Consider the following 27204-nt stretch of genomic DNA (forward strand, 5'->3'; position numbering starts at 1 on the left):
TCTCTCTCTCTCTCTCTGTATATATATATATATATATATATATATATATATATATGTATATATATATATATATATTTTTTTTTTCTTTTAGGAAGCTCTTCCAAATTCTCCTATTTAGGGCATAATAGAATAACATTTTAAACACACAAAAACATAGATGTAGAACACCTGCCTTCCCCCAAATTCCCCCAAACTCACCTTGTCTTCTTAATGATGGCTTCTTCAAAGACTCACAGGCCCGGTTGAATTATGGAGGCCACTGTAGCCTCACCCTCATTGACCACATATATTTTCTTTCCATTATGGGAAGTTCCTCACAATGCATGCATTAAAAGTAACTTTTGTGGTTGGCTTCCTGAAGATTTCAATGTATAGGCTAAGGGTAAGTTTCACCTGAGGGTGGATTTTCCAGCACTGTGAAGCTGTGAGGGGGGTGAGTTTTCTCTTCAGACTCTTTCTCTCATGATTGAGGCTGTTTTAAGTTCCTCTGCACCATATTTTCTCTTCATTTATTTCAACAAAGGTTGTGGGGATAAAGTATTCCCTTTCACACACTCCTGAATATAGCAACTTTTCTGGGATCTCAGTTCTTCAGAAGGAAATAAAATCATAAGCGATTTTATTTTCTCTCTCTCCTTTTTTTTTTTTTTTTGGTTTTTCGAGACAGGGTTTCTCTGTTTAGCCCTGGCTGTCCTGGAACTCACTCGGTAGACCAGGCTGGCCTCGAACTCAGAAATCCGCCTGCCTCTGCCTCCCAAGTGCTCGGATTAAAGGCGTGTGCCACCACCACCTGGTTATTTTTTTTGTGTGTGATTTTATTTTCTCATTCCTGATGTTGCTGGTTTTCACCTGTGAAATATTAGACATCTATCTATGTATTTGAGAATAATTAAGCAGGTGTATTTTGAAAACAATGATAATCCTAAAGTCCTTCAGGCTTTTTTCTTTTTTGGAAGCAGAAGTTGACATACAAAATAATTTATTGTATAAATTATCTCTTTTTTGTTGCTTTACATTTTTTTGCTGTTTTGGGATATTTTATTTTACATTTCAAACGTTATCCCCTTTTCTGGTTTCCCTTCCAGAAGCTGCCTATCCCACCCTCCCTCCTCCTGCTTCTATACGGGTGCTCCCCCACCCACCCAACCACTCCCACCTCCCTGCCCTGGCATTCCCCTACACTGAGGTACTGAGTCTTCCCAGGACCAAGGACCTCTCTTCCCATTGATGTTTGACAAAACCATCCTCTGCTACATATGTGGCTGGAGCCATGGGTTCCTCCATGTATACTCTTTGGTTGGTGATTTAGTCCCTGGGAGCTCTGGGGAGTCTGGAAGGTTGATATTGTTGTTCTTCCTATGGGTTGCAAACCCCTTCAGCTCCTTCAGTCCTTTCTCTAACTCCTCCATTAGGGACCCCTTGCTCAGTCCAATGGTTGGCTTCGAACATCTGCCTCTGTATTTGTCAGGCTCTGGTGGAGCCTCTAAGGGGACAGTTATTATCAGGCTCCTGTCAGCAAGCACTTCTTGGCACCTGCAATAGTGTCTGAGTTTGGTGTCTGTATATTGGATTGATCCCCAGGTGGGGTAGTCTCTGGATGGTCTTTCCTTCAGTCTCTTCTCTATACTTTGTATTTCCTCTCTTGGGTATTTTGTTACCCCTTCTAAGAAGGACTGAAGCAGGCACACTTTGGTCTTCCATCTTCTTGAGCTTCATGTGGTCTGTGAATTGTATCTTGGTTATGTCGAACTTTTGGGCTAATATCCATTTATTAGTGAGTGCATATCATGCGTGTTCTTTTGTGACTGGGTTACCTCACTCAGGATATTTTCTAATTCCATCCATTTGCCTAAGAATTTCATGAATTCATTGTTTTTAATAGCTTAGTAGTACTCCATTGTGTAAATGTACCACATTTTCTGTATCCATTCCTCTGTTGAAGGACATCTGTTGTTTCCAGCTTCTGGCTTTTATAAATAAGGCTGCTATGACTATAGTAGAGCATGTGTCCTTGTTATATGTTGGAACATCTTTTGGGTAGATGCCAAGGAGTGGTATAGCTGGGTCCTTAGGTAGTATTGTTTTCTGAGGAACTGCCAGACTGATTTTCACAGTGGTTGTACCAGCTTGTAATCCCACCAATAATGGAGGAGTGTTCCTCTTTCTCTACATTCTCAACAACCTCTGCTATCACTTGAATTTTTGATCTTAGCCATTCTGATTTGTGTGAGGTGGAATCTCAGATTTGTTTTGATTTGCATTTTCCTGATAACTAAGGATGTCGAATATTTCTTTAGGTGATTCTCAGCCATTTGGTATTCCTTAGTTGAGAATTCTTTGTTTAGCTCTATACCCCATTTTTAATAGGGTTATTTGGTTCTCTGGAGTCCAACTTGTTGAGTTCTTTGTATATATTGGATATTAGTGCTCTATGAGATGTAGGATTGGTAAAGATCTTTTCCTAATCTGTTGGTTGCTGTTTTGTCCTATTAACAGTACCTTTGCCTTACAGAAGCTTTGCAATTTTATGAGGTCCCATTTGTTGATCCTTGATCTTAGAGTGTAAGCCATTGGTGTTCTGTTCAGAAAAATTTCCCCTGTGCCCGTGTGTTTGGGGCCCTTCCCCACTTTCTCTTCTATTAGTTTCAGTGTATCTTGCTTTATGTGGAGGTTCTTTATCCACTTAGACTTGAGCTTTGTACAAGGAGATAAGAATGGATCAATTTTCATTCTTCTACATGCTGTTCTCCAGGTAAATCAGCACCACTTGTTGAAAATGCTGTCTTTTTTTCCCCACTGGATGGTTTTAGCTCATTGGTCAAAGATCATGTGACCATAGGTATGTGGGTTCATTTCTGGGTCTTGAGTTCTGTTCCATTGATCTACCTGCCTATCTCTGTACCAATACCATACAGTTTTTATCACTATTACTCTGTAATACAGCTTGAGGTCAGGGATGGTGATTCCCCCAGAAGTTCTTTTATTGTTGAGAATAGATTTTGCTATTCTGGGTTTTTTGTTATTCCAAATGAACTTGAGACTTGCCCTTTCTAACTCTGTAATGGGGATTGTATTGAATCTATAGACTGCTTTCGTCAAGATGGCCATTTTTACTCTATTAATCCTGCCAATCCACAAACATGGGAGATCTTTCCATCTTCTGAGATCTTCAATTTCTTTCTTTGGAGACGTGAAGTTCTTGTCATACAGATCTTTCACTTGCTTGGTTAGAGTCCCACCATGACATTTTATATTTGTGACTATTGTAAGGGTATAATTTCCCTAATTTCTTTCTCAGCCTGTTTATCCTTTGAGTAGATGAAGGCTACCAATTTGTTTGAGTTAATTTTGTATCCAGCCCCTTTGCTGAAGTTGTTTATCATGTTTATGAGTTCTCTGGTGGAATTTTTGGGGTCACTTAAGTATACTATCATATCATCTGCAAAGGGTGATTATTTTAACTTCTTCCTTTCCTATTTGTATTCCTTTGACCTCCTTTTGTTGTCTAATTGCTCTGGCTAGAACTTCAATTACTATATTGAATAGGTAGGGAGAGAGTGGGCAGCCTTGCCTAGTCCCTGATTTTAGTGGGATTGCTTCAAGTTTCTCTCCCTTTAGTTGGATGTTGGCTACTGGTTTGCTGTACCTTTTTTTTTTTTTTTGCTATCTTTTTTTCGGGGTTGTTGAAAGCAGATTACTTTCTTGCTTTTTCTAGGATGTAGTTTCCCTCCTTGTGTTGGAGTTTTCCATCTATTATCCTTTGTAGGGCCAGATTTGTGGAAAGATATTTTGTAAATTTGGTTTTGTCGTGGAATATATTGGTTTCTCCATATATGTTAAATTGAGAGTTTTCTGGATATAGTAGTCTGGGCTGGCATTTGTGTTCTCTTAGGGTCTGCATGACATCTTCCCAGGATCGTCTAGCTTTCATAGTCTCTGTTGAGAAGTCTGGTGTAATTCTTATAGGTCTGCCTTTATATGTTGCTTGACCTTTTCCCCTTACTGCTTTTAATATTCTTTCCTTGTTTTGTGCATTTGGTGTTTTGATTATTATGTGATGGGAGGAATTTCTTTTCTTGTCCAGTCTATTTGGGGTTCTGTGGGTTTCTTGTATGTTCATGGACATCTCTTTCTTTAGGTTAGGGAAGTTTTCTTCTATAATTTTGTTGAAGATATTTACTTGCCCTTTAAGTTGGGAATCTTCACTCTCATCTATACCTATTATCCTTAGGCTTTGTCTTCTCATTGTGTCCTGGATTTTCTGGATGTTTTGGGTTAGAAGCTTTTTGCACTTTGCATTTTCTTTTACTGTTGTGTCAGTGTTTTCTATGGTATCTTCTGCCCATGATATTCTCTCTTTCATCTCTTGTATTCTGTTGGTGATGCTTGTATCTATGACTCCTGATTTTTTTCCTAGGGTTTCTATCTCTAGGGTAGTCTCCCTTTGTGATTTCTTTGTTTCTACTTCCATTTTTATGTCCTTGATGGTTTTGTTCAATTCCTTCACCTGTTTGGTTGTGTTTTCTTATAACTCTTTAAGGGATTTTTATGTTTCCTCTTTAAGGGTTTCTACCTGTTTACCTGTGTTCTCCTGTACTTCTTTAAGGGAGTTATTTATGTCCTTCTGAAAGTCCTCTATCATCATCATGAGATGTGATTTTATACAAATCTTGCTTTTCTAGTGTGATGTGGTATCCAGGACATGCTGTAGTGGGAGAACTGGTTTCTGATGATGCCAAGTATCCTTGGTTTCTGTTGCTTGTGTTCTTGCCCTTAACTCTTGCCATCTGGGTATCTCTAGTGCTACCTGCCATGGCTGTCTCTCACTGGACTTTGTCCCTCCTGTGGATCCTTGAGCCTGTGATCTTAGGTGTGTCAGGACTCCTGGGGAGACCAGCTCTCTCTTGAGTAGGGTTTGTGTAAGGAAGGCTGTGGGATACCCTTAGCACCGGGTTGCAGATGGAGACCAGAAGTATCCTGTCCTTAGCTGCTCTGTTGTTCCTGTGGCCTGTGTGCTCCTGCTGAGTTCCTCTTTGGACAGTTATGGGAGCAAAAGTGGTACTCTCATCTGTTGGCTTCGTAGTGAGAGCTCCTGGGAGATCAGCTCTTTCCAGGCAGGACTTGGATGAGGAGGTCTGTGGGAAAGCCTTTGCTCTGGGGCACAGATGGAGACCAGTCATAGGCTCTTTTTAAAGCTACATTTACCCTTGACAGAAAATTAGCTCTTTCTTGAAGTTAATACACACTTGATGTTTCTCATGTGTATCTTTTCTGCAGTGAATGTAAGTTGTTCCCAGGACTGGATGATAGTCATCGTTAGTGCCGCTTCTCAGAACAGATACAACCCGTATGTTTTTCCTGATGAATTAGTTCTGGGACAGGGCTGCCCTGCAACTCGAATACACACATATCAGTATGATTTTATATACCCTATTTTTCACTGTGGCATCAGGACAAAGGTGAGAACTGTTTAGTTTTGTCTATAAAAGTAATAAGTGTTTTTGTCATGCTTATTTTCTTACTGCTAACATTGTGGTCCTTTACCTGAGCCATATCCATGATTCTACTGGTAATAACTAATTACTGTAGCACATTAGGCTCCCAAATGTATTCCTCCCCAATTATTGGGTCAATTTCAGGCCCGGCAGCTTGTAACACAGATCTGTACTCTTATGATGCCAGCAATGATTTCAAATAATTTAAAAAGATTCTGGTCTATTTCACAAAAGTCCAGTAATAAGTTTCTAATCAAAATTTTATTTCTGTTTATCTATATTTGTGCATGAATATGTACAGGTGTCTATGACAGCCAAAAGAGGACATCTGATCCCTTGGAGTTACAGACAGTTGTAGGCCACCACCTGATGGTTGCTTGGAACCCAAATTGGGTTCTCTGCAAGAGCCTCAAGCACTTCTATTCACCTATCCATCGTCTTAGCCTCTTCACAAACAATTTTACATTGTATTCAATGCTTCTAATGTTTCATATCTCCAGTCCTGGCAATGTATATGATATTAAATGTTCAATTCATTAGTGAATTCAGTTTAGTTATCTGAAATTTACCCTTGCTCCATTAGGATGCATGCCTATATGGGAGTGGATTTTCATTGGAATTAACTATCGGTTAGCTATTCAGCTAGGGATGAATTTAAAACTGTAATTTCATTCTGGGACATTGGTTTTTTTTCATATAGATGTTTAAAGTTTGTATTTATACTATAGTAATATTTTGGAGCCATTCACTGATTGTCTAATCACTTATGATAGGCACTGCATTGGGAAAATTAGGCACCTGGAGCTTCAGATGGGGAGGGGGTGGGGTTGCACAATTGGCTCAGCTGTGGTTTTATAATGGGCTGGTGATGTTCTACTAATAAGACAGACTGATTTCCCTCCAGAATCTGTGCTTTAAACTATTTGTTGTTGTTGTTATGTGGCTCTAAATTTTATTACTAAAAAACTGCTGAAGACTGAAGAAATCATTCTGTGGGTAAGAATGCTTCTCTGCAAACATCAGAACCTGAGTTTGAAAGTCTGCAAACCATGTGAAAAGGGTGGTATGGCTGTAATCCTAGCACTGGGGAGCAGAGATGGGTAGATGCTGAGGGCTTGCTGGCCAGCAAGCCTAGTCCAAATGGTCAGCTTCTGGTTTAGTAAGGACCCTGCCTCGAAGCAGTAAGTTGGAGCATGATAGAGGAAAACACCTACATTATGCCCTGGCTTCTGCATGTGCACAAATGGGTGGGTATATCCACACACTTATGTGCATGTAGTACATGCAGGCCATGTACAAACACAAGAGAACAATACATACATGCATGTATGTAGGCACATGCATGAACACACACATGCACATACACACACATGGGAGCAGGGAGATGTGACAGAGAGATGCAAAGGGAAAAGTGGAGAGACAGAGAGACAAAGGCACTCAGAAATAACTCCTGAATGCTTTTCATTGATATTCTATTACAAAGTCTGTCAAATGACAGTTTGCTTTGGTGACTTAGGATGCTCTTGTCTAAAAGTGCTTTCAGTTCTCTCTTACAGTGCTCCTTTTCTGTCCCATTGTTCAGTGGCTGGAACGTCACATGCACCTGAGAATGACAGAAGCCACCTTTTGAAATATCGATAATTTCTGTTTTGTGTTCACCTCTATGAGTGGCTCTTCTGTTGCTAGGACACCTTCCTCCTAAACAGTGTGATTTCCTAGGTTATCTCAGAAGAAATCGTCCGTTTTGAAACTGAGATGTACTTTCGTCCAAGGAATCATTGTTTGGAACTTCAGATAATCCCTTTGCAGTGTTCTGCATCTTGGTGAGTCCTGTGGATCTCTCTCCTTTGAGCTGCTTTAACAGAAACATATCAAATAAATAAATCTAAAATTTAAAAAAATGACTAGTCAGACAAACAGACATGAGCAGAGCTCTGGTGCATAGTCTTTAAGGTTATACATGAACATCTATCCATTCATTCACATTCAGAAATCCAACCCAGTTACTGACCAGAAACTCACTGGGTAAACCTGGTCTTGAACTTGCATTGATTCTGTTGTCTCTATATTCTAAGTTATCAAGTTGATGATGATGTGATGGTGTTTAATAAAGATAAGAATAATTTGACTCCAAGTTTTGACTTGGAAAGCTGTGGCACCAAGACCTCCAATCTTGGTTCTCTCTGTTCCCCTTCTCTTTAGGAAGTCAGTGTGGCTCATGCCAGTGTCTACTGAGGAGGACCCAAAACCACATGAGAGTTTCTTTATGACTGACTTTGAAGATATGGCAGAAACGTTGGGGTTAAATGTTCACCATGCTGCTTCCTCCTTGAATAGGAGTAGGGACGGTGCTGGCATCACAAATTTCACTGCAAGGCAAACCTTTTTTTCAATAAGAAAACAACATTGACATTAAGTTTTCCCTTAGATATCTCATTCCTACACACCAATTAAATAAAGGTTCTGATTATAAAGATGTATTCTTTGATTATTTTACTCATGTGTATGGCAGGTAAATTAGATGTTACCTATTAGGCAATTTATATTATTCAATTAAATTTTGTTTTCTATTTTGTACCTAGATTCAAGAATATGTCCTTAATGGCAAATTTGAACATTTACTGTTTATTTTTTAAATTGTGCTGGTGGTGGTGGTGTTTGTGTGAACACATACATACCATGATGCTTGTGTAGAGGATGGGGATAACCTGTGGGAGTTGATTCTTCTCTTCAACTATGTGAGTCCCAGGTCTAGAACTCAGGATGTCAGGACAGGTGGTAGGCACCTTTAACTGCTTATCTATCCTACCAGCCCACATGTTTTGATCTAATAGAAACATGTTTTAAACATTTTCAGGAAGAATAATAAACAGGAATAGGTGTATTAATGCATGAGAATAGAAACTTTGGGCCTAGTTTACATTTTAACAACAAACAAGGTAACTCTTAGGAAATAGTCTTTTGTTTGCAGATACTTTAATAATGTTTATAGTGTTCTAATTCAAAAGAGCTTCATTCTGAAACTAATTTAAGGTGACAGCATACTCAGGTGATTAATCTCTGAGAATAGACTCTAATCTAAATTCAACTCATGCTTTGAATTTAAGCAAATATTCCCATCACTGAAGTTTGATGTCAGATGTCTCCTCTCCTTCTGTAATGTTTCATCTGCATTTATGACCAAGGTTGGCAGGCAGGGACTCATCCTATGGGTCAGTCCACTGGAAGATTTTTTGTTGCTAAGTACTTCTACCTTTTTCCCTCTCAACAGAGAGCCTGCACTCAGTACAAGCCCATTAGCACAAAGGTGATGTCTCTGAAACTTGGACAAACTATATCTTCTTTCAAGTGTGTTTCTTGAGGATTTTCTCATGGGAGTGGCATGGAATTTCTCCTTTCAGCATTCTTAGGTGATAAGGTGAACAGTGCTGGAACCCCTCAGCTTCAGGAAGATGACTCTAAAATATCTTATCCCAGTGCCTGATCTCACAGGCACTTGGTTAGACTCAGGTGGGGAAGCAATGTATCTTAAATGTACATGGTGGTTTAAGGATAAGCCAGGAACAAATCCAGTTCCTTTCTTCATTTCACCAATTATGTAAGCTTCTCTCTCATAGCCTTAGTTTATCTATTAAAAAAAAAGTGCTGGTTTAAAGCATACAGAGGCGCCTATTTTTGACCTTTAAAATGTCACGTCGTGTGATTGAAGTGCTTTCTTTACATGCCTTCCATTCTTTGAACCCATTTGTATGGCTTGCTGAAATGGTTGCTTCCACTTTTAATTTACAAACAACACAGCTGAAACTTCAAGTTCTTTTTAGGACTTTTCAGCTCTAAATTTTAAAAAAGAACAGCTTTTTCCCATTTTCCTGTCCTTCTTCTTTCATCCTCTGACTCATGTTCTTGTTGATTTTTTCTCTTGTGATATTCCACCTGCAATGGCTTTTGCTGAAACAGTACTCAGGTGCTAGTGGTGGCGGCAGCATCGTCAAAGGCGTTGGTGTCGTGGGAGTAGAGGTGGCGAGATGTTTTGTATTTTACCACTGTCCTTTCCACCAATTCCTTGTGATTGCTGTTTAGGTCAGTCTTTCACCTGTCCCTGCACTTGGCTCTGGGCTTTGGAGTCAGCCTTGACGATAGGGCTGCTGCCGAACTTCTGTTTACCTAATCTCCACAATCTCTTACCCCCAAACTATCCTTCAGTTGTGATATCTGCCCTCCTCCTCTTTCATGTGCTGTTTCCACCCAGAATCTGGTATTTATGACTACTAGGACCTCACTTTTCATCCTTTTCTCTGCCATGGATTCTCATGAGATTGTAGCAATGAGGAACAAGGGGCTGGGAACTAGAGTCACGTTCATCCTTATTACATAGCTGCAAGGAAGTTGGCAAGATTTTGTGCATGGGCTGATTGTGTACTTCTTTTGGTAAAGTGGTTGTTTGCTATTCCCAGAACTCAGACTTGGATCCCCAGGACTCTGTAAACAGGAGTGTGGAGATGAATGCCTGTAATTTGAGAAACCTGCAGAGGGAGCAGGCTCAAAAGCTCAAGGTTGTTCTTAATTCCACAGTGAGTCTGAGGCTAGCTTGAGCTCTGTAATACTCTGTGACATAACAAGAGGTTGTGTTTGCATCCTAGGACTTTATGGAATGTAGAATTCAAGAGGATTCCAACTGCTGTATGGTCATTTTAACAACAGTAAGACCCAAGAGGAGAAGAGGTTAAGGTGGAATTTGTAATTGAAAAAATAAACTAAAAGGCAAAGAGTTGAAATAATTACAGAACATCCAGAAGAAGAATGCAAAGTCACATGTGTAACTAATTGGAACTAGCATAGACAAAGGGATCATGAATATGGAAGAGAAGCCCACAAAGGATTTTGGAGCTTTTCAAAGCTGCTTTTTAAGCCCAGGGCTCTTGAAATACAGAATCCTTTGGGGGAGATGGAAGCAGGATAGATTCCAAGGGCTCCCTGACAAATCTCTTAATACTCTGCTCCTAATATCCCAGAATAGCACTTCCCAGATGCTTTAACCAGGACTCAAGTAAGCCTAGGTGTCTGTCAGTTAGCCTACCCCAGAGAAGGTGCAAGATGTGAACCTTGGTATTGCCCACATATCACCAATTCTTTAGGCATGTAAGATGTAAGAGCTATAAGGCCATTTCTTAGATTTTAAAGACTATTGCAGACACTATAGATGCCTAGGCAGAAAAATGTTGTAGGAATAAAGCTCTCACAGAGACCATATATGGGAACAAATCATTTCTACCATAGAAAACTACCTGAGTTCTAGCCTTGGGGGGCTTCAGACACAGGGTCCCAACCTTAGCTGAAGCCTCAGATGATCTCTGAAAGTCACTGGGGTACAGTGGGTCAAGATAAGGCATTAGAGGAACGTCATTCATCTTGGCACTTCCAGAACGTGAGGCACAGGCTGATGTTATCACTGTTAACATCAGAGTGAGGTATAGTCAGAATCAGTTCCTAATAGAGGATGAAAAAAAAAAGACTAAAGAAACATAGGAAAGTTTTATGACTGTTCACAATTTGAAGGTGACACATCAAAGGAGGAATGGTGACAAGGACTGCTCTGGCTGTGACAGCAGTAGTGCAACAGGCTGGTCATACTCTCTGCTGTCAGGAAGCAGACAGAGATGTGTGTTCACTGAGCTCCTGTTCCTCTTCTCATGTAGCCCATGCCTCAGCCATATGATTTCAAGTCCCATATTCAAGATTCATCTTCTAAGTTAAACTTTTATGGAAACTCTCTCACAGAGCTAATCAGAGTCATATTTCACTTCCCAGGTGATCCTAAATGAACAATTATGAGTGCCCACCCTCTGCTTTCTCTCATGTGTTCTCCCTTTCTCCTTCCATTCTATGGCATGACATGAAGGCCCTCAGCGGTGCCAGTGTTCTGGCACAGGACTTCTCAGATCCTATGTCCACGAAGAAAATAAACTCTTCTTCTTTATAACTTACCTTGTCAGTGGTATCCTCTTATACCATCAGACAACAGACAAATACAGCTGGTTAAATATGAGGGAATCGGACTATCTTCTTCTCTATGTTAGTTTTGTCTTCCATCCCATTGACTTAGTAGTGGTGTTTAGGTGTTGGGTTATCTCGAGGATGGAAGAAATGGATGCAACCTGAAGCAAATTGAATAGTAAGCAACAGTTGATATAATAGTAAGCACAATATATTTAAATTGCTATTGTCCTAATTTAGGACAAATGAACTAACCTCACTTGGCCTGAGATGGTTAAACATTATCATGTCTATAAAAACAGTTAGCAACATCACTGATGCATTATGTAAACTCAGTCCCTCAGAGGCTACAGTATGTTGTCCCTCCTTCCAACACTATTCATTCTGCCTGGCTTCACCTTGTAATAACATAGCTTGACCTATTCTCCCCCATTCCACACTACCTTCCCACTGACTTAGCCACATGTTTGGCTTTTATTTCTTGCTCCAATAATGTGTGAAGCAATGTCTTAGGGCCAGAAGTTGATGGCTGCAGATATCAGCTTCCTTCTTTTTATGGGCATACTTAGGGTAGTGGATGGGTCATTACTGCCCTCAAATATGAGTGTTATTAGCACACCTTTCAGGAAGCCAGCAAAAACTCTTCCACTGGCTTTGCTGAGGCATTGCACAAGGGAGAGATTCGTTAAGCCTGAGGAAGAGGAAACTGCTGGGTTTGGGGGACAGACTCCGGTCCCCTGACTGTCTCCTCTTCAGTAGTAAGATGGACTTGCAGGGAAAGGACTCTGTCAAATCCTGAAGTCTTTGAGGTAAAACCCTACCAGCCCCTTCTCCATTGGAATTGTCTTTTCATTTTTGTCTGCTAAAGGTGTCTCCCTATGGTCTTCTTGGGGTAAAAGTCTTCTATTTCATTTCTCAGTAGAGGTTTGGAATTTTTAGCTGTGTAGATAAATGCCTTTAGAATGCAGATATTACCCTGGTGCCATTTTTTTTGGCATAATATATTTGGAAAATGTAGACTTGGATAGACATATGGCAGGCAGGCAGGCACGCACGCATGCACGCGTGCGCACACACACGCACACACACTTTGATAGAGTTAGAGGCTGCCTCTGAATTTGGTGGCCAGATCTAGCTATGAGAGGTGGTCTGGAATATCTGAATGACGATAAGTTTGGTGAGTCAGATCCTGCATGGGCTCAGAAGAAGAGTTAAGTGATAACTTGAGGCAGATTTTGACCCTTAGCTTCTCAGATCCCTGCCTCGTGGACTTGGGAATGTTATTTAATGAATTGTTTCCTCATTTGTAAAATGGAAATGTTATAATGATGATACCTGTTCCAATGGATGTTTTGAGAACTGAATTGGTTGACATGAATAAAACACCCAAAAAAGGTCTTCTACACAGATAGAACTGGGAAGGTGAACTCCTTAGTGGGACGCTAGGAAGTCTACAATTTCTAGATTTCTTTTAAAAGCCAAATTGACTATATTTTATAGAACATGGTTTGCTTTACCTGAAGGCTGAAGTTTATCTTCGATTCTTTTCTAAAAAGATCAACAATGTGTCAGACTTATTTTTTTTCTCCAAAGACATTGTGTGGTGTTTTTAGCATGAAGACCCAGTGCCTGCTAATTGATTTTCTATTATTATTCTTAAACATGACTGTTACTGAAGTATGTATTAGCTCCATACAAACTGTGAGGCAGTGAAACTGCAGAGCAAATATGACAAGCACACAGAGAGATGCAAGCACCTTTAAACTTGAAGCTCAGTTTGAGGCCTGTGAAACATGTGCTGAAGGGATTCCCCAAAGAAAGGGTTCACTATTCATACTAGGCCAGGACTAAAAGGGTTTCTTGAAAGCTTGATTTTTGCAGTATCCAGGCCAAGTTGTTGTGGGGAGAGAGAGTTTGCTTTGTGAAGGGAACAGTTCTAGGGTAGAAAGACACGGAGCAGGTTGTGACTCCTGGAACTCAGGCCCTCCTCAGGAGAGCAATCCTGATGCGTGGACAAGATGAACTCTTCTGTTAGACTAAAAAATACTGTTAGAAAGTGGTCAAAGGCCATCAAGCCTTTGGGTTCTTTCCCTTGACAGCCACAAACAGCCCTAAATGGCCTCTCAGAAACTTCCTAATACAGGACTGGGGATCTCAGCAGGGGGTACCTCACCAGGCAGACACATGGAGCCAGAGGAGACTGGTGGTTCAGTTTATCAGCTGTTGGATGAGTCACACCATGTTCAAAGAGGAGTACTGCAAGCCCTCGGGGTAAGTCAGCCTTTGTCACAAAGTTCGCTTATGAGAGACGGAACAAAAGATTACATGGACACCCTCCTGTATGTCCAGAAGAGAAATTTCTGAGTTATTTATCAAGTCATTGAGGACAAGATAGGGTCATGGAGACTGGGCAGTAGAAATAGAGAGTCAATCAGTTTCTTATAGAGTAGAATATCCATTCCAGCATACCTCAGAGAATTTATTCTAAGGATCTTTGTTGTTTCTTGGTACTTTCTGACCACTTGCATTAGGAGGTTGAGTCCTGTGAAGTTCCCCTCCCTTCCCCTCTCCTTCCCTTCTCTCTCTTCTCTCCCCCTTCCATTCCCTCCCCTTCCCTTTCTTTCCCTCCTCCCCTTCTCACCCCTTCTCTTCCCTTCCCTCACCCTTGTTTTCCCTTCCCTTCAATCTCCCCTTCCCTCCCTTTCCCTTCTCTTCCCTCCCCCAACCCTCACCTTCCCTTCTCTCCCCTTCTCTTTCCTTTTCTCACCCTTGCCTTCTTTTCCCTCCTCTCCCCTTGCCTTCCTTCTTCCTTTTCTCCTTCCCTCCTCCCTTTCCCTTCCCTTCTCTCTTTCCTATGGTGCTGGGGATGAGAACCAGGTCCTCATGGATGCCAGGGAAACACTATTATTCAGTTAAAACTCCAACCTTTTGTACATTTTTTTTATACCAAGTCTTGCTAAATCACACATGTTGACCTTGAACTCATTCTGTAGCTCAGATAGATATTTTTGCTTCAGTGATGACCATAATCTACATTTTAAATAAAAATATTTTAAAATAAAAATTTAACAGCTTTCTGGCTTTGTCATATTATGGTCCTAAACAAGATCTTTTTAGAACAAGATCTTGTTCATTTAATTTAGGCTTAGCATTTAAACCATTTAAAGCCACAATAAGTCCTTTCTGAGGAAAATAAAAATAACATTATACCTTTTTCTTTCTTTCTTTCTTTCTTTCTTTCTTTCTTTCTTTCTTTCTTTCTTTCTTTCTTCTTCCTTACAGGCCATCCAGATCCTTAATGGACTACTGATCCTAGCTCTGGGTATTTTTCTGGTTTGTTTACACCACTTGTTCCACCACTTCAGGCATTTCTTTTTCTTCACCTTCTATACAGGGTACCCACTCTGGGGTGCTGTGTTTGTGAGTATTAATTCCCTTGGCCATAGACCATCTCCTACCCAGCCCTGCTAGTGTGCTCAATATGAAAGTACTCTTTGAAGATTACCAGCTCTGGTTTTGATTTATAATTTCTGACAAAAGTAGGAAAAAGCCCCTTTCTTTCAGTCAGTGCAACTTATGATTTTATTTTTTCTCGTTATGGCTAAATAAAATTCTGTTGGGTATATGTACTACACTTTATTTATCTATTCACTTGTTAGTGGGCATGATGGACATGACCAGCTCCATCTCCTGGGTATTGTGAATGGTGCAGCAGTAAACATGGGTTTGTAAGCATCTCAGTGGTGGAACATAAAAGTCCTTGGATGTGTATACACACATACACACACACACGCACACACACACACACACACACATGTATGCGCACACACATGCACAGGGACATGGACACACACGAAGACTACTATAGCTTCAAAGCTTTCTAGACTCAGAAAGATAAAAACTGTGGTTTTTTTCTCCTTTACAGCTCCTAAATTTTAATTTTTACATATGTATCTATAAGCAAGTGTGGATGTGGGCATAAGTTGTGAGACTAGAATAGAGACCAGGAGAGGAGAAAAGAGATCTGAAGGGAAGGAAGGACAGAAGACAGCAGCAGCACAAGTGTCATGTGAAAGAAGATGGAGCATCAGCACCGGTTCTTAGTCTGAGAAAAGACTGTGTGCATTTTCAGTTCATGGTGTAAGCTGCTCATTCACAGTGGCACTTGGAATTTGACATTTCTGAAATTCTGAGAAAGTTAAGATAAAATTTGGATGGAAGTGTTAAACTCAGAAGTATTCCTGAATTGTTTTACATAATAAGTCTTGACAGCCCAAGTGAAGAATTTCTGCTCTGCATTTTAGAAAAGAAAGAAGAGTAGAATTTCAGGTGTTACATAAGCATTGGGTTTTATTTTCTCAGAAAGTGAAATTGGTTTGTTTAAAAATGGAAGGGGAGCCAGAAAGACGGCTCAGCAGTTAAGAGCACTGGCTGTTCTCCCAGAGAATTAACTCAGCTTCCATTTTCAGCACCCACAAGGAGGCTCACAACTGTCTGTACCTCCAGCTCTAGATTCAACACTCTCTTCTGACTTCTACAGGAACTGTACGGATGTGTAGAGACACATGTAGGCCACACACATAAGTTTAAAAGGGGAAAGGATTAGGGATCAGGATTTGCTTTAGCACCACCAAAAGATTTGAGCATTGATTCTAATTCTCAAAGCTGCTCTATGGCCCCAGTACACTTTTAGGGAAAGTTCCAGGTGTATGACCTGTTCTCCCTGTCTACCTTTGTCTGTAGCCATCAACTCCTGGAACCATGAGCATGCCGGCTGTACACCCACTATAGGGTCCTTTCTATTGCTTCATCTTTTATAATCCTATCAGGGATGTGGTTTAAAAGATTAGACGTGAACGTTTGCCCTCAGTTTCCTTACTAGGGTGTCAGAAATAGCAAAAAGATCTTCTTTTGGGGTCTCTGAAATTAAATGAGATGCATATATTATCATTATTTTGGATACGTTCTTTCTCCTACACTTTTTACATAGTCTCCCCACTTTAATAGCACACAGCTGTTAGTAGATGATGTTAACATGGGGACATGTTATTAGATGGGAAAAGAAGCTGAGCTGAAACAAGGCTTAGTGATCTACCCAGAACCCCACGCTGGCTATAAGCTGGAGCTACTATTGAAAACAAGGGTGCACATTCACAAAGTACAGGGTTGGGAAGACCTGTGAAAAATCTCTGGTATCTGAGACAGAACTCAAAGCCTCTTCCTACATTTTATCCAGAATTCAGTAGTTAAGTTTTGCTTAGCAAGCCTTTATTCTCCAAGAGTTAGTAACTTGGATAAAGAGTTATAAAATCTTACCAACTGAAAATTTTGAAAAATCATAAATATATAGAAAAATCTAATTTATCAAAATTAGAGTCATGGAAAGATAGCGCATGAATATAATGATTTTAAAACTGGAGAATGCATTTAGATTTATAAGTGCTCTTTTGAAGCATCTAGACCAATAAGTCAGATAAGTCTGAAGTATGGGCAGAGATATGAAAACTTGAAAATGTATCATTTATAGTAACATAAATATAACTATAGTATTTCATTATTTATATGCATATATTAAACCCATTAAAAGATAAATGTAAAAAAATGAAATTATGACGGATTTACTTATATTATGAACTATTTAAAATTTAGTCATATAAAATAATGCATAATGCAAAGTATGCTTTTTTGTGAACAAAAACAATTTGGGTAACTTCTACTGATAGCTGCTGTCAGGGGAATGTCATGGAGAAAATGCTCAAGACTAAAGGTCCCTTTATCTGCCCTACTTCCTATTGTAAACAGTTTATCAGCTCAGGATCCTTGACTGTTGCAGCAGGGAGAAACCCCACAAGAATGCTGGTAAGTGCCAGTTCTTCCTCTTTTTCTCTATGACCAGATGAGCAGAAATAAATTACCCACCAACCGTAAGAAAGATGAGGAACCAAGTCTCACTTAATGCACAAGATTTTTGTGTGCTGTTAGGTTTAACAAATTATTTTTGGTGAAAGGTCTTTCACTGCTATCTTCGAATTTGAAAGCAAAAATTTCTCTCTTTTTGATTATCCATTACAAAATTGGTAACTCTGTTTTATGCTTCTGAGTTATCTAGCTGTTTAGTCCCATTCTGTTCAAACCCCCCTCCCCCACATACACACACACACACACACACACACACACACACACACACACATCGGCTTTTTCATGACAACATTCCATCCTTAAACACCTATCTTTTTCTTTCATTCCCACTCCCTGATGATGGGTTCACTCTTTTCTGAGAAACTGAAGCCATGGAGAGACTTTCAGACACATACACTAAAATACTGTAACATCTGCTGTGTGCACTAGACCTGCTCCAGGGTTTCCCTCAGCTTTTACCATGGAGGAACTCACTTACTTTCTTTAGAGCTGATCCTCCTACTTGGGTGTTCTAGCCCATGCCCTTTCCCACTATACAAATTCATCACTTTAATACATTTCTACTAGGTACTTTAAAGTTAAATCAGCATTTAAGTATCTATCTATCTATCTATCTATCTATCTATCTATCTATCTATCTATCTATCTGTATCTATATCATCTTGGCATTATTTTTCCCTGATAGCTAGGTACAGTTCATTTTTCTGTTTGTGACAAAACTCCATTTTAAAGGCGTTATCTATAGCCTGTCTACAATTCTTATCTATTCAGTTCTAGTTAAACCTTCCTACCTTAATTCTTTTGTTTCTTCCTGGCTTCTGTAATTTCTCTCTTTAAGAATATTGAAAGTGAACAGGTTCTTGGCCCCCTCCTGACTTCACTCATGAGCACTGTTGTGCTCAACTCCTCTCCTGGTAATTTTTCTCTTGGGCTCCAGAACACCTTGAGTAGCTTATGTTCCTCTTGCCCTTTGAAGTCTCCTTTACAGTCTCCTGTTGAGGTTTGCTCTGTTGCCACTTATTGTAATGCTAAATACTTGCCCCCAAGATCTGGTTGCCTCAGGGAGGAGGGAATCCTCTCATAACCAAGTGATGCTATATAACCTTGATACTTAATTTAAAACTGTTGGTTGAATAAAGATGCCTACAGCCTATAGTTGGGCAGAAGAGAGGTAGGTGGGGCTTTGGGTCTGAGGAGAGAACCAGGGTAGAGAGAGAAGGTGGAAAGAAGACAAGATGTCATTGGGTAAGAGATAATGAGAACAGGCCATGAGGGCTGGCCAGTCAGAGTAAAAGCAGCCCAGGCAGAACATGGCTAGTCATATATCTTGGAGTTATTGGCAGGGAAGTAGATATAATAGCACAGGGGTTGATATCAGCCCAGTTCTAGTGCTTTAAAGGCTTATTGTAAATATAAAAGTTTTGTGTCTTTTATCTGGGAACTGAATGATCAAAGGCAGGGTAGAAAGCCCCGATTGAGATTACATATTTACTACAACAGTCTCCTTTTCCTTTTCCAAACTCTATAGGGCTGCGTTCCCAGTGTTCCCATTACTGGCATCTTCTCTGCTCAGTCTGTATTTACTTTGATGATTTCAGACATTTTCATTGCTTCAGATGACACTGCTATGATCACACGCCTGATATACACTCCTGACAAAAATTTTGTTCTGCTAAGATTTTTCTCCTGAGCATCAGGTTGTCCCATCAATTTTTCTTCTACTTAGAACGCTGAAAGGTCCCAAACTCAACTTCTGTTATCCCTCAAACCTGTTCTATGAAGTCTCTTCTTCATGTCAACTGATGGAAACTTCATCCTTCTAGATTCCTAGACCAATAACTTGAGCTATCCCTATCCTAATCTCTTCTTTCACATTCCTGAAGCAAGTATCAGCATATTGCATCGGCTCCTTCTCATAAGTTATGTTTGTATTTGGCTTTTTCTCACCTTTCCTCTGATGGCATTCCATGTTGTCTCCTAACTGGGCTCTTTGCTTCCATTTGTGGATCTCATTTTCCTGATCTTAATAAAAACAAAATGACTCAGTTTGGGTTATTGATCTATTATTTCTTTACTCAAAATCCTCCATCAATTTTGTGTTTTTCTCAGAATTAGAAATAGAATTTTCATGAATTACATGGCTTTACATAATACATATCTCTGTTAATCCTGACTTAGTTTCCTAATATTATCTACCATTGCTTTCTTGCCTCCTGGGAACATATTGCCTTAGGGACTTTGAACTGTCTTTTTTACCCAGACTTCCTTTGGACCATCTAGGGAAATTTATTCCTATCCCCATATGTTATTACTATGCAATGCCTCCACTACTTTCTTTAGATTTCCATTTTGTTATACCATTCTATTAGCCTCAATATTTAGTTACTTTAAAAATATGGCATAATTTATACACTAGTGTGTTTATAGTTTTCCTTTTTTTTGTATATTTGTTGTTGTTGTTGAGATATGGTCTCATACATTATAGGCTAGCTTTGAGTGGTAATTTCTGCCATCACCCACAGAGCACTGGAATTACAGAATCAATGACACCCAGTTTATGCAGTACTGATGATTGATACTGGGACTTCATACATGCTAGGCAACCGTTCTACCAATTGAACTATATATCCTAACCCCTTCCTTGTTTTACTGCTGGTCTTTACACTCTTTGTGCGATGGGAGAATCTCAGTTCACAGGAGACTGCTCTGTGCCTAAAATACTATTGGGTGCTTAAATATATGCTTCAGTTGCCAAGGGTTTGAAGGATGTTCTACATATATTAATGGACATTTTATTTTTGTTTTAGATGCAAAACAGTTTTGGAATGAACATTGCCAGTACAACAATTGCATTTGTTGGGACTGCTTTCCTTTCTGTACATTTGGCACTCAATACCCAGGCTTTAAAGGGTTGCCAGTCTTCGCCATCACCTGATGTATGCATTTTCCTGGGTTCCTCATCAAATGTATGTTTAAAAACTGATAATAACATATTTTAAACCATTCAAAGTATACAGGAAAACAGCATGTTGTATATATACTATGTTAACTTGAATATTGGCATTATTATTTATTAGTTTTGTAATGAAGGACACATTAGACAATCTGTCTATATTTTAATTTTCTTATCTTTGAAATAAAGATAATAATGAGTAGCACCTACCTAATAGATTGCTATAAAATGTAGTACATTAATATTTGGTAAGTAATGAAAAAAGTATTTAGCCATCATGTTGTATTATTATTACTGCTATTTATTATACTCACCAGAAATAATACATTAATTTACTTCACATACATTTGTTTGATGTAACAAACTTCAGAGACATACCACTTATTCTGCAACTTGGAATGTTTGTTCATGTTAGGTATATGCTATCAACTTAGTTACATGCATATGTATATTTGGTCTAGATTTTGTGTGACTATGTGAGTGTGTTGCCTATATCCCCAGCATTATGTATGTATGTATGTATGTATGTATGTATGTATGTATGTATGTATGCATGTATGTGCACTATGTGTGTCTTTGGTGCTGGAGGAAGTAAGAAGAGGGTACTTGATCTCTTAGACCTGGAGTTACAGACTTTCAATATGATTGTGACAAACCATATTGGTACTTGGAATTGAACCTGGGTCCTGTGTAAGACCAACAGGTGCTCTTAATTACTGAGCCATCTTTCTATTCCATCCTTTATTAAATTTTTAATCACCTAAATTTGTATTTATCTATGTCTGTTTTATGGAGTAAGTAGTATTTTTCCTCTATAGAAATTTGATCATGTATTTCTTCTAGGTGCTCAGCAATGATGGTAAATTTCTGTAGTAATATGTTGTTCCTCCTAGCATTGTATTTTGGTCTATATGCTTAATGTAAATGCCTACACCTCCCCTGAAATCCTGTCAGTGAAATCATAATCTTTTGTCCATTTCACTAAACTGTGTATTCTTTTCTGTACTTTATGACAATGATAAGTGTTATTGATGGTGTCAGAATTTTTATTCTGTGATTTCTTCTCCCCTTGATAGTTCATAAAGTCAATCTTCAGTCTAATCTGCATTACACTGCAAGGGTTCTTCAGTCTGTTTTCCTGCTGACAAGTTTTCCCTCTGAATGTTTCCACCAATTTAATCTGAGGCATTATTTCCCTAGGGCCTGGTGTCTTTAAAGCTGATTCTCACCCTGCTGGAGCTGGCCATGACCATTTCTATCTCAGCCATGTGGTGCCTAGGAAATGTTTGTGGTTCAAGAGAGGTGAGTTTGTGTAAATGTTGAGCATGTTCTGTCATCTGAAAATTCCACAGTGGTTGAAGTTATTTCCAACTTTTAGAATAAGAAAACTTTGTATGGTTATGATTTGTGGGGTTCTGGGAATTATTTCTTAGATCAATGTATGAGATGAAGTAAGGCTGGAAATGATTCAGATTTGAATATCTAAGCTATATATTAGTATATGTTTTAATGCAACTAAAATTAATTTAAATTATTTTCTTATAACTTTTACTTTTGAGATGTATGTCTCAGGATGACCACATACATATTCTTGCTTGATATTTAGATCATATAATTCAGTTTCTTAATTTGTTTCCACTTGTAATTCCTTTTTGGTCAAGGAAGCTTTACACAGCCCTAGCGGGACTCCTAAGAGTGGAAATGAGGATATCACTGACTCTTTTGCCTGATCTTTCCTAGTCTCATTGGATCTTCTTAGGCCATATTTGGTTGATATCCCCAGGAGATCTTCTGTGAAGTGAAATGGCAGAGCAGTGGATCTTGGGGAGAAGGGAAGTAGGGGCATGAACTGGGAGGAGTGGAGGAAGGGGAAATTGCAGTCGAGATGTATGAGAAAAGATTAAATAAAAACCAAAAAAAGAAGTTTAAGGGTCAAACATTCATGGATAGTAAATCATAAAGAAATTTATTTAAAACAATTAGTTGGCGTTTAATTTAACCATGTACTAAAGATCAAAGCATATTTTCATATTAATGAAATGAATGTTCTTATTTATTTTTCCATAATAATGAAATCTTGGCTAAATATTAGATGTTACAAGATGGTGATCATTTTCATGTTTCTGAAAGTGGCTGAGAATAGTGCTTTGCATTAACATATAGTATCAAACAACAAAAATATGTTTAGTATGTTTATGGCCATTTCGAAAAATGCTGGAAATTTTGTCCTAATCCCAAGTCAAAACTCATTCAGCAATGTTTTACAAACTCAAGTCAACAACCCAAACAGCAATGTTAAACATCAAACTCACTCACATAAAACAAACCAAAAATATGCTAATTTGATGCTTATATGTTAAGGAAGTATAGTAGAAAATATTACAGGTATTTGCCTTCTGTAATTATATTACTAGGCTTTTAGAGAGACATTGCTGCCATTTATAACATAGAAATATCTAATTTGAGCAGCATTCACTGGTGTTTTGTGGTGTGGTCGCACCAAGCTGTGTGTTCAGAACCAAGTCTTCAGTAAAGGCATACAGTTCAATAGGAGCATGCAGAAGCACCTTAGATAGGTTATACATTTGATTTTATTGACTGTCACCGCAATCTCCATATTCAGTTCTGCAACCACATATGTAGTGGTAACCCACAGAAATGAAAATAAAAATGTTCTGTTTGTCTCTGGTCCATATGCATACTATCATTATTCAGTGTTTAATAGAGTAATCATCAGTGAAGAAATCTTTGTGGATCTGTGATAGCGATCATGGTGGTACTGAGAAAGGATGGAGTGGAGAGGGAAGATGATGATCCTCTTCTTAAGAACTGGTGTCTCATTTTCTAGGCAATTACTTCACCTCCTAATTCTATGGAATCAGGAATGCCTCCTGAAGGAAGCGATTCTGAGAACCTGAACACTCAGCCTCCAACCACCGAAGAGTGAGAACTGCATCTGCGAACTCAGCAGAGCATGAACAGATGGAACACAATCTTTCCTTGTGGAAATGGAAATGTCCACGAGGACGCTGGCATCTGTTCCAATCTTTTCCCTGCCTCTCTGTAAATCCACTAGCATGGTCTAGATCTGGACGAATAAATATATTTCTTTAGATGTTCTTGGATCAACTTCTAGGGTCATTCTTCCAAAGCTCTTTCCAGATATTGATCTCTTTTTTTCCTTACTCCTTTGCTTTGTGAGGCTTAAGGATGAAAGAACATATAATAATTCTCTTTTTCCCCCTTTCTTTTGAAACCCAGTGTCTCATGCCCTGTAGGCTGGCTTTTAGTAAACCATGAAACCAAGCCTGTCTTTGAACTCCTGGTTGTCCTATCCTCACCTCTCAATTTTCAGGATTATAGGCACACAAGAGCATACTCAGTTTGATTTTTTTATACTCAAACCCCTCATAATGCCTCAGCTTCCCAACTACTGAGATTACAGGTGTGAGCCACCACACCCAGCGATCATCCCTATTGTCTGGACTCTCAATAGAAGTGAAATTTCAGCTACCTCTTGGGCATGAGAATGAGCTGGACTTTTTTTTTTTTCATCACAGGAAAAAAAAATGCTTCTTGATTTGGTTGATGTCAGAATTCCAAGTCTAGCACTTTAAAACAAATCATTGTGATTCATTTTCACTTCACTGTACTTGAACCTCAAGCTTCAGATTTTATATCCATCAGCTTCTAGGAGTCACACATGTCCTGATACAATGATGGATGTGTTAGGGGATTTTGTTCTATATGACCATTTTTCATTAATTCTATTTCTACTGTGTTACAGATGATCTACTTTCTTTTATTTGAATACATCTTCAATCATCTTTTATCAGAGCATGTTAATGGCACACAAGAACACTGTGGCTTCCTCACTAGAATTTCCTATGGCCAGAATTGACTACTACCTTTAGATTCTGGTGGAGTTGACCTCACTTTGAGGCCCAGGGACATACCCTGAATGGTCAAACTCTATTAAAACACTTACACTGATGATTGTATTGGTCCATGATATCTCCATGGAAGCAGCTTGGCTCTCGTATGGAGCCATTTCACTGAGGAGGCTCTATAACATTTTTATAAAATCTATGACTCAAATATAGCTGGAAATAGAAGCCATTAGGAGATAACATCTTAAAAGTTGCTGAATAGTTAGTTACTCTGGAGTACACACATGAGAAATTTAGAAAATAAAAATGAACTTTAATTCAGCCACCCCTGGAATATGCATATAGAATCTGATGTCTCATAAATTTGAGAAGTGTGTGTGCAGGCCAGGGGACTACCTCTGGTGTCATGCATTCTCAGGCACCAACCACCTTATTTGTTAGTTTGTTTTATAGACATGATCTCTCACTGGAAGTAGGGCTCATCAGTTAGCGTTGGCTGGCTGACCAAGGAGCTCCAGGGATCTGCTTGTCTACTTCTCTTTGCTGCTGGCAGTACCAGGGTGTGCCACCATGTCTGGCTTTTATTTCATCCTTAAAATTTACTCAATGCAAGAATCAAACCTATGTCTTTGTGTTTGCACAGCAAGTACTTTATGAATTGAGCTGTCTCACCAGACCTATAGTTTGTAGTGATTAACTTCTGTTTTTGTTGTTTATTTCCTTTATTTTTTCAAGTTTGTCCAACTACTGCTGTAGTCAGTTTAACTTTTAAATATGGTTTATACATTTTGCATTTTTTAAAAATTAAAAACTTCATGTCCTTACAATATAAAGTGTTTCACTTTTTATTATGTTGAAAATATTTTATATTATGAATTTGATTTTTGACTATAGAGAATGACATTATAACATTTTGGCTTGTAGGAAGCTAAAAATTCTACAACTTTTCACTAAGATGTTGCTATATTCAGATATAGAATTGTACACACATTTCTTTGGTAACTTCCTAGGCCAGTGACATTTCCCCCCATTGTTAGGATAGCACATTGTTGTAGTTTAGTGACATAGCTTATGACGGTTCTCACACCTAGGATAGATTGTTTTCTCTATATAGTTTTTTCATGATTTACTTGGTTTTCCTTGCTTATTTGCATCTCTATTCAATTTTTAAAAATAACTTGTTAACGTTCAGATTGCAGTTGGAAATTTTGATTTGAATCATGTTAGAACATTTTTATTATTCTTTGAAAAATTTATCAATGTGTGCAATATATCTTGATGAAATCCACTTCCCACTCCTTCTGGACAATCTCTAACTCACCCCTCTCCCAACTTCAGGTTCTCTCTATTTCCCCTTTTTATTTCATAATCCACCAGGATCAATTAGAGACTCTTATCAGTACTCTGACTGCTCTGGTTAGTTTGATTTTACATAGGTCTTGTGCAGGTATTCACAGTGGGAGTGAGTTGATGAGTACAAGATTTTGTAAGCTAAACTTTTTACTTAAAAAAAGTAAGCCAAATAGAATAGAAAACTCCTTAAAAATTATTGAATTATAGTGGAAACAATAAAATAGACTTGGTTAAACCTTCAAATGTAATGATTTAAGGATCATAGATAGGAGAATGTTTGGGGTAAGAGAGCTGTCATGGCAACCATTCATGACACCATATGACAGACGATATCTAAACTTTGCCTATGAGTCTGCAGCTCATGATATTACATATCAGGAGATGTTCTTATTTTTTTAAAGTACAACCATATAGCATGATTATTTTCCTCATGAAAACCATAGTTTTGGATAATAGAAGGTATATGGAAAGAGAAGAATGAACATGAATTACACAATCACCTTGGTACCTAACTGGCCCTTGGACTGTAATACCATACAAAAGCTGCCCACAAAGATTCAAGAAAATCTTAGAGTCATAACGAATTGCATAATCTTGCTCTAAAATTTTCTGAAGTCATATGGATAAAGAAATGGAGGTTTTGCCTTAGAGTTTGCACTTGGCCCTTGAGTAATTTTAGCCATTTGTCCCATGCCCATTTTTATAATCATATTTGCCATGAAACCCTGGAGCTTGATGTCAGTCTAGACTGTTTAAACTATATTATGTGTGTATGTATAAAATCTTTTCTTTGCTTACCATATGTATGTGTGCATGTGTGGATTCACATCTATGTGACTATGGAGGTCAGAGAATAGTTTTGTCAAGCCAGTTCTCTACTTTTACCGTGTGAGTCCCAGGATTTGAACACAGGCCCTTGGGATTGGCAGAAAGCATCTTTACCCACCACAGAAAGGAAGAGATGGAATGGAGGTTGTGAAAAAAAGACAAGAAATGAGAGGGCAGAGGTTGTGATTACTTGGTGGGAAGTATCAGAAAATGAAAACCCTCTAAAGACAACCTAACTTAAAACCTTTGAGATGAAAAGTTGTTTCATATACCTAAAATTAAAAAAAAATATTTCAGTTAAATTTAGAATTACTTTGAGAAAACATTTGCTCATGAGGGATTTAAAAGTAAATTTCTTTTGAGTTTGGGGTTTACCCCTAACTAAGAACCTATTTGTAATTGATAGCTGCTGAGAGATTTGGGGGTCATTTTTTTGGTTTGGTTTTGAGAGGGAGCACATGAAACTGGGTAGGTTGGGAACTGAGAAGGATCTGTGAGGACTTGTGGGAAGAGAAAGAATATGGTGAAAATATATTCTATGAAAATTATGAAAAATTAAAAATATAATGAAAAAAATTCTAGGATATAATTAACTAAGCAAAGAAATTTGATATCAAAGAGAAAGCCAGAGTAAAGTACATATGAAAAGCTTGTGTGTGCTAGAAGAGAACTGCTGTGTGTTGGGGAAGAAATGCTAGCTCTGTTATCTCTTCTGTCCAGGCAGATGCATGGTTAAGAATCATCTTGGTAATAGTACTCACCCCAAAGAAAG

The 27204-nt window shown here is 38.7% G+C and overlaps 2 protein-coding genes across 2 annotated transcripts in view; both read left to right on the forward strand.

Moving 5' to 3' along the window:
- Nucleotides 1–9663, forward strand: part of Oosp2 (oocyte secreted protein 2) — an 11190-nt gene extending 1527 nt beyond the window's left edge. Inside the window, exons 2-5 of the mRNA XM_028770083.1 lie at nt 5278–5459; nt 7215–7318; nt 7698–7871; nt 9576–9663. Coding sequence (XP_028625916.1) covers nt 5278–5459; nt 7215–7318; nt 7698–7871; nt 9576–9663 — 548 coding nt within the window. The remainder of the gene's footprint in view (nt 1–5277; nt 5460–7214; nt 7319–7697; nt 7872–9575) is intronic.
- A 2450-nt stretch (nt 9664–12113) lies between these two features.
- Nucleotides 12114–23478, forward strand: Ms4a3 (membrane spanning 4-domains A3). The gene is made up of 7 exons (XM_028770193.1): nt 12114–12298; nt 13651–13760; nt 14772–14909; nt 17292–17348; nt 20216–20374; nt 21562–21663; nt 23210–23478. Exons 2-7 carry the CDS (start codon nt 13674–13676, stop codon nt 23306–23308), a joined length of 642 nt encoding a protein of 213 aa, XP_028626026.1. The 5' UTR covers nt 12114–12298; nt 13651–13673; the 3' UTR covers nt 23309–23478.
- Nucleotides 23479–27204: the final 3726 nt, after the last annotated feature.

The sequence above is a fragment of the Grammomys surdaster genome, unplaced genomic scaffold, assembly GCF_004785775.1.
Source record: "Grammomys surdaster isolate TR1022 unplaced genomic scaffold, NIH_TR_1.0 198, whole genome shotgun sequence".
Classification (NCBI taxonomy): Eukaryota; Metazoa; Chordata; class Mammalia; order Rodentia; family Muridae; genus Grammomys; species Grammomys surdaster.

Coding starts and splice junctions, on each gene's coding strand:
- Ms4a3 (XM_028770193.1), top strand. CDS start 13,674: ATGGAGCCAGAGGAGACTGGTGGTTCAGTTTATCAGCTGTTGGATGAG. Junction 17,349..20,215: donor GAAACCCCACAAGAATGCTG/GTAAGTGCCAGT, acceptor TTTTTGTTTTAG/ATGCAAAACAGTTTTGGAAT. Junction 20,375..21,561: donor TCCTGGGTTCCTCATCAAAT/GTATGTTTAAAA, acceptor TTATTTCCCTAG/GGCCTGGTGTCTTTAAAGCT.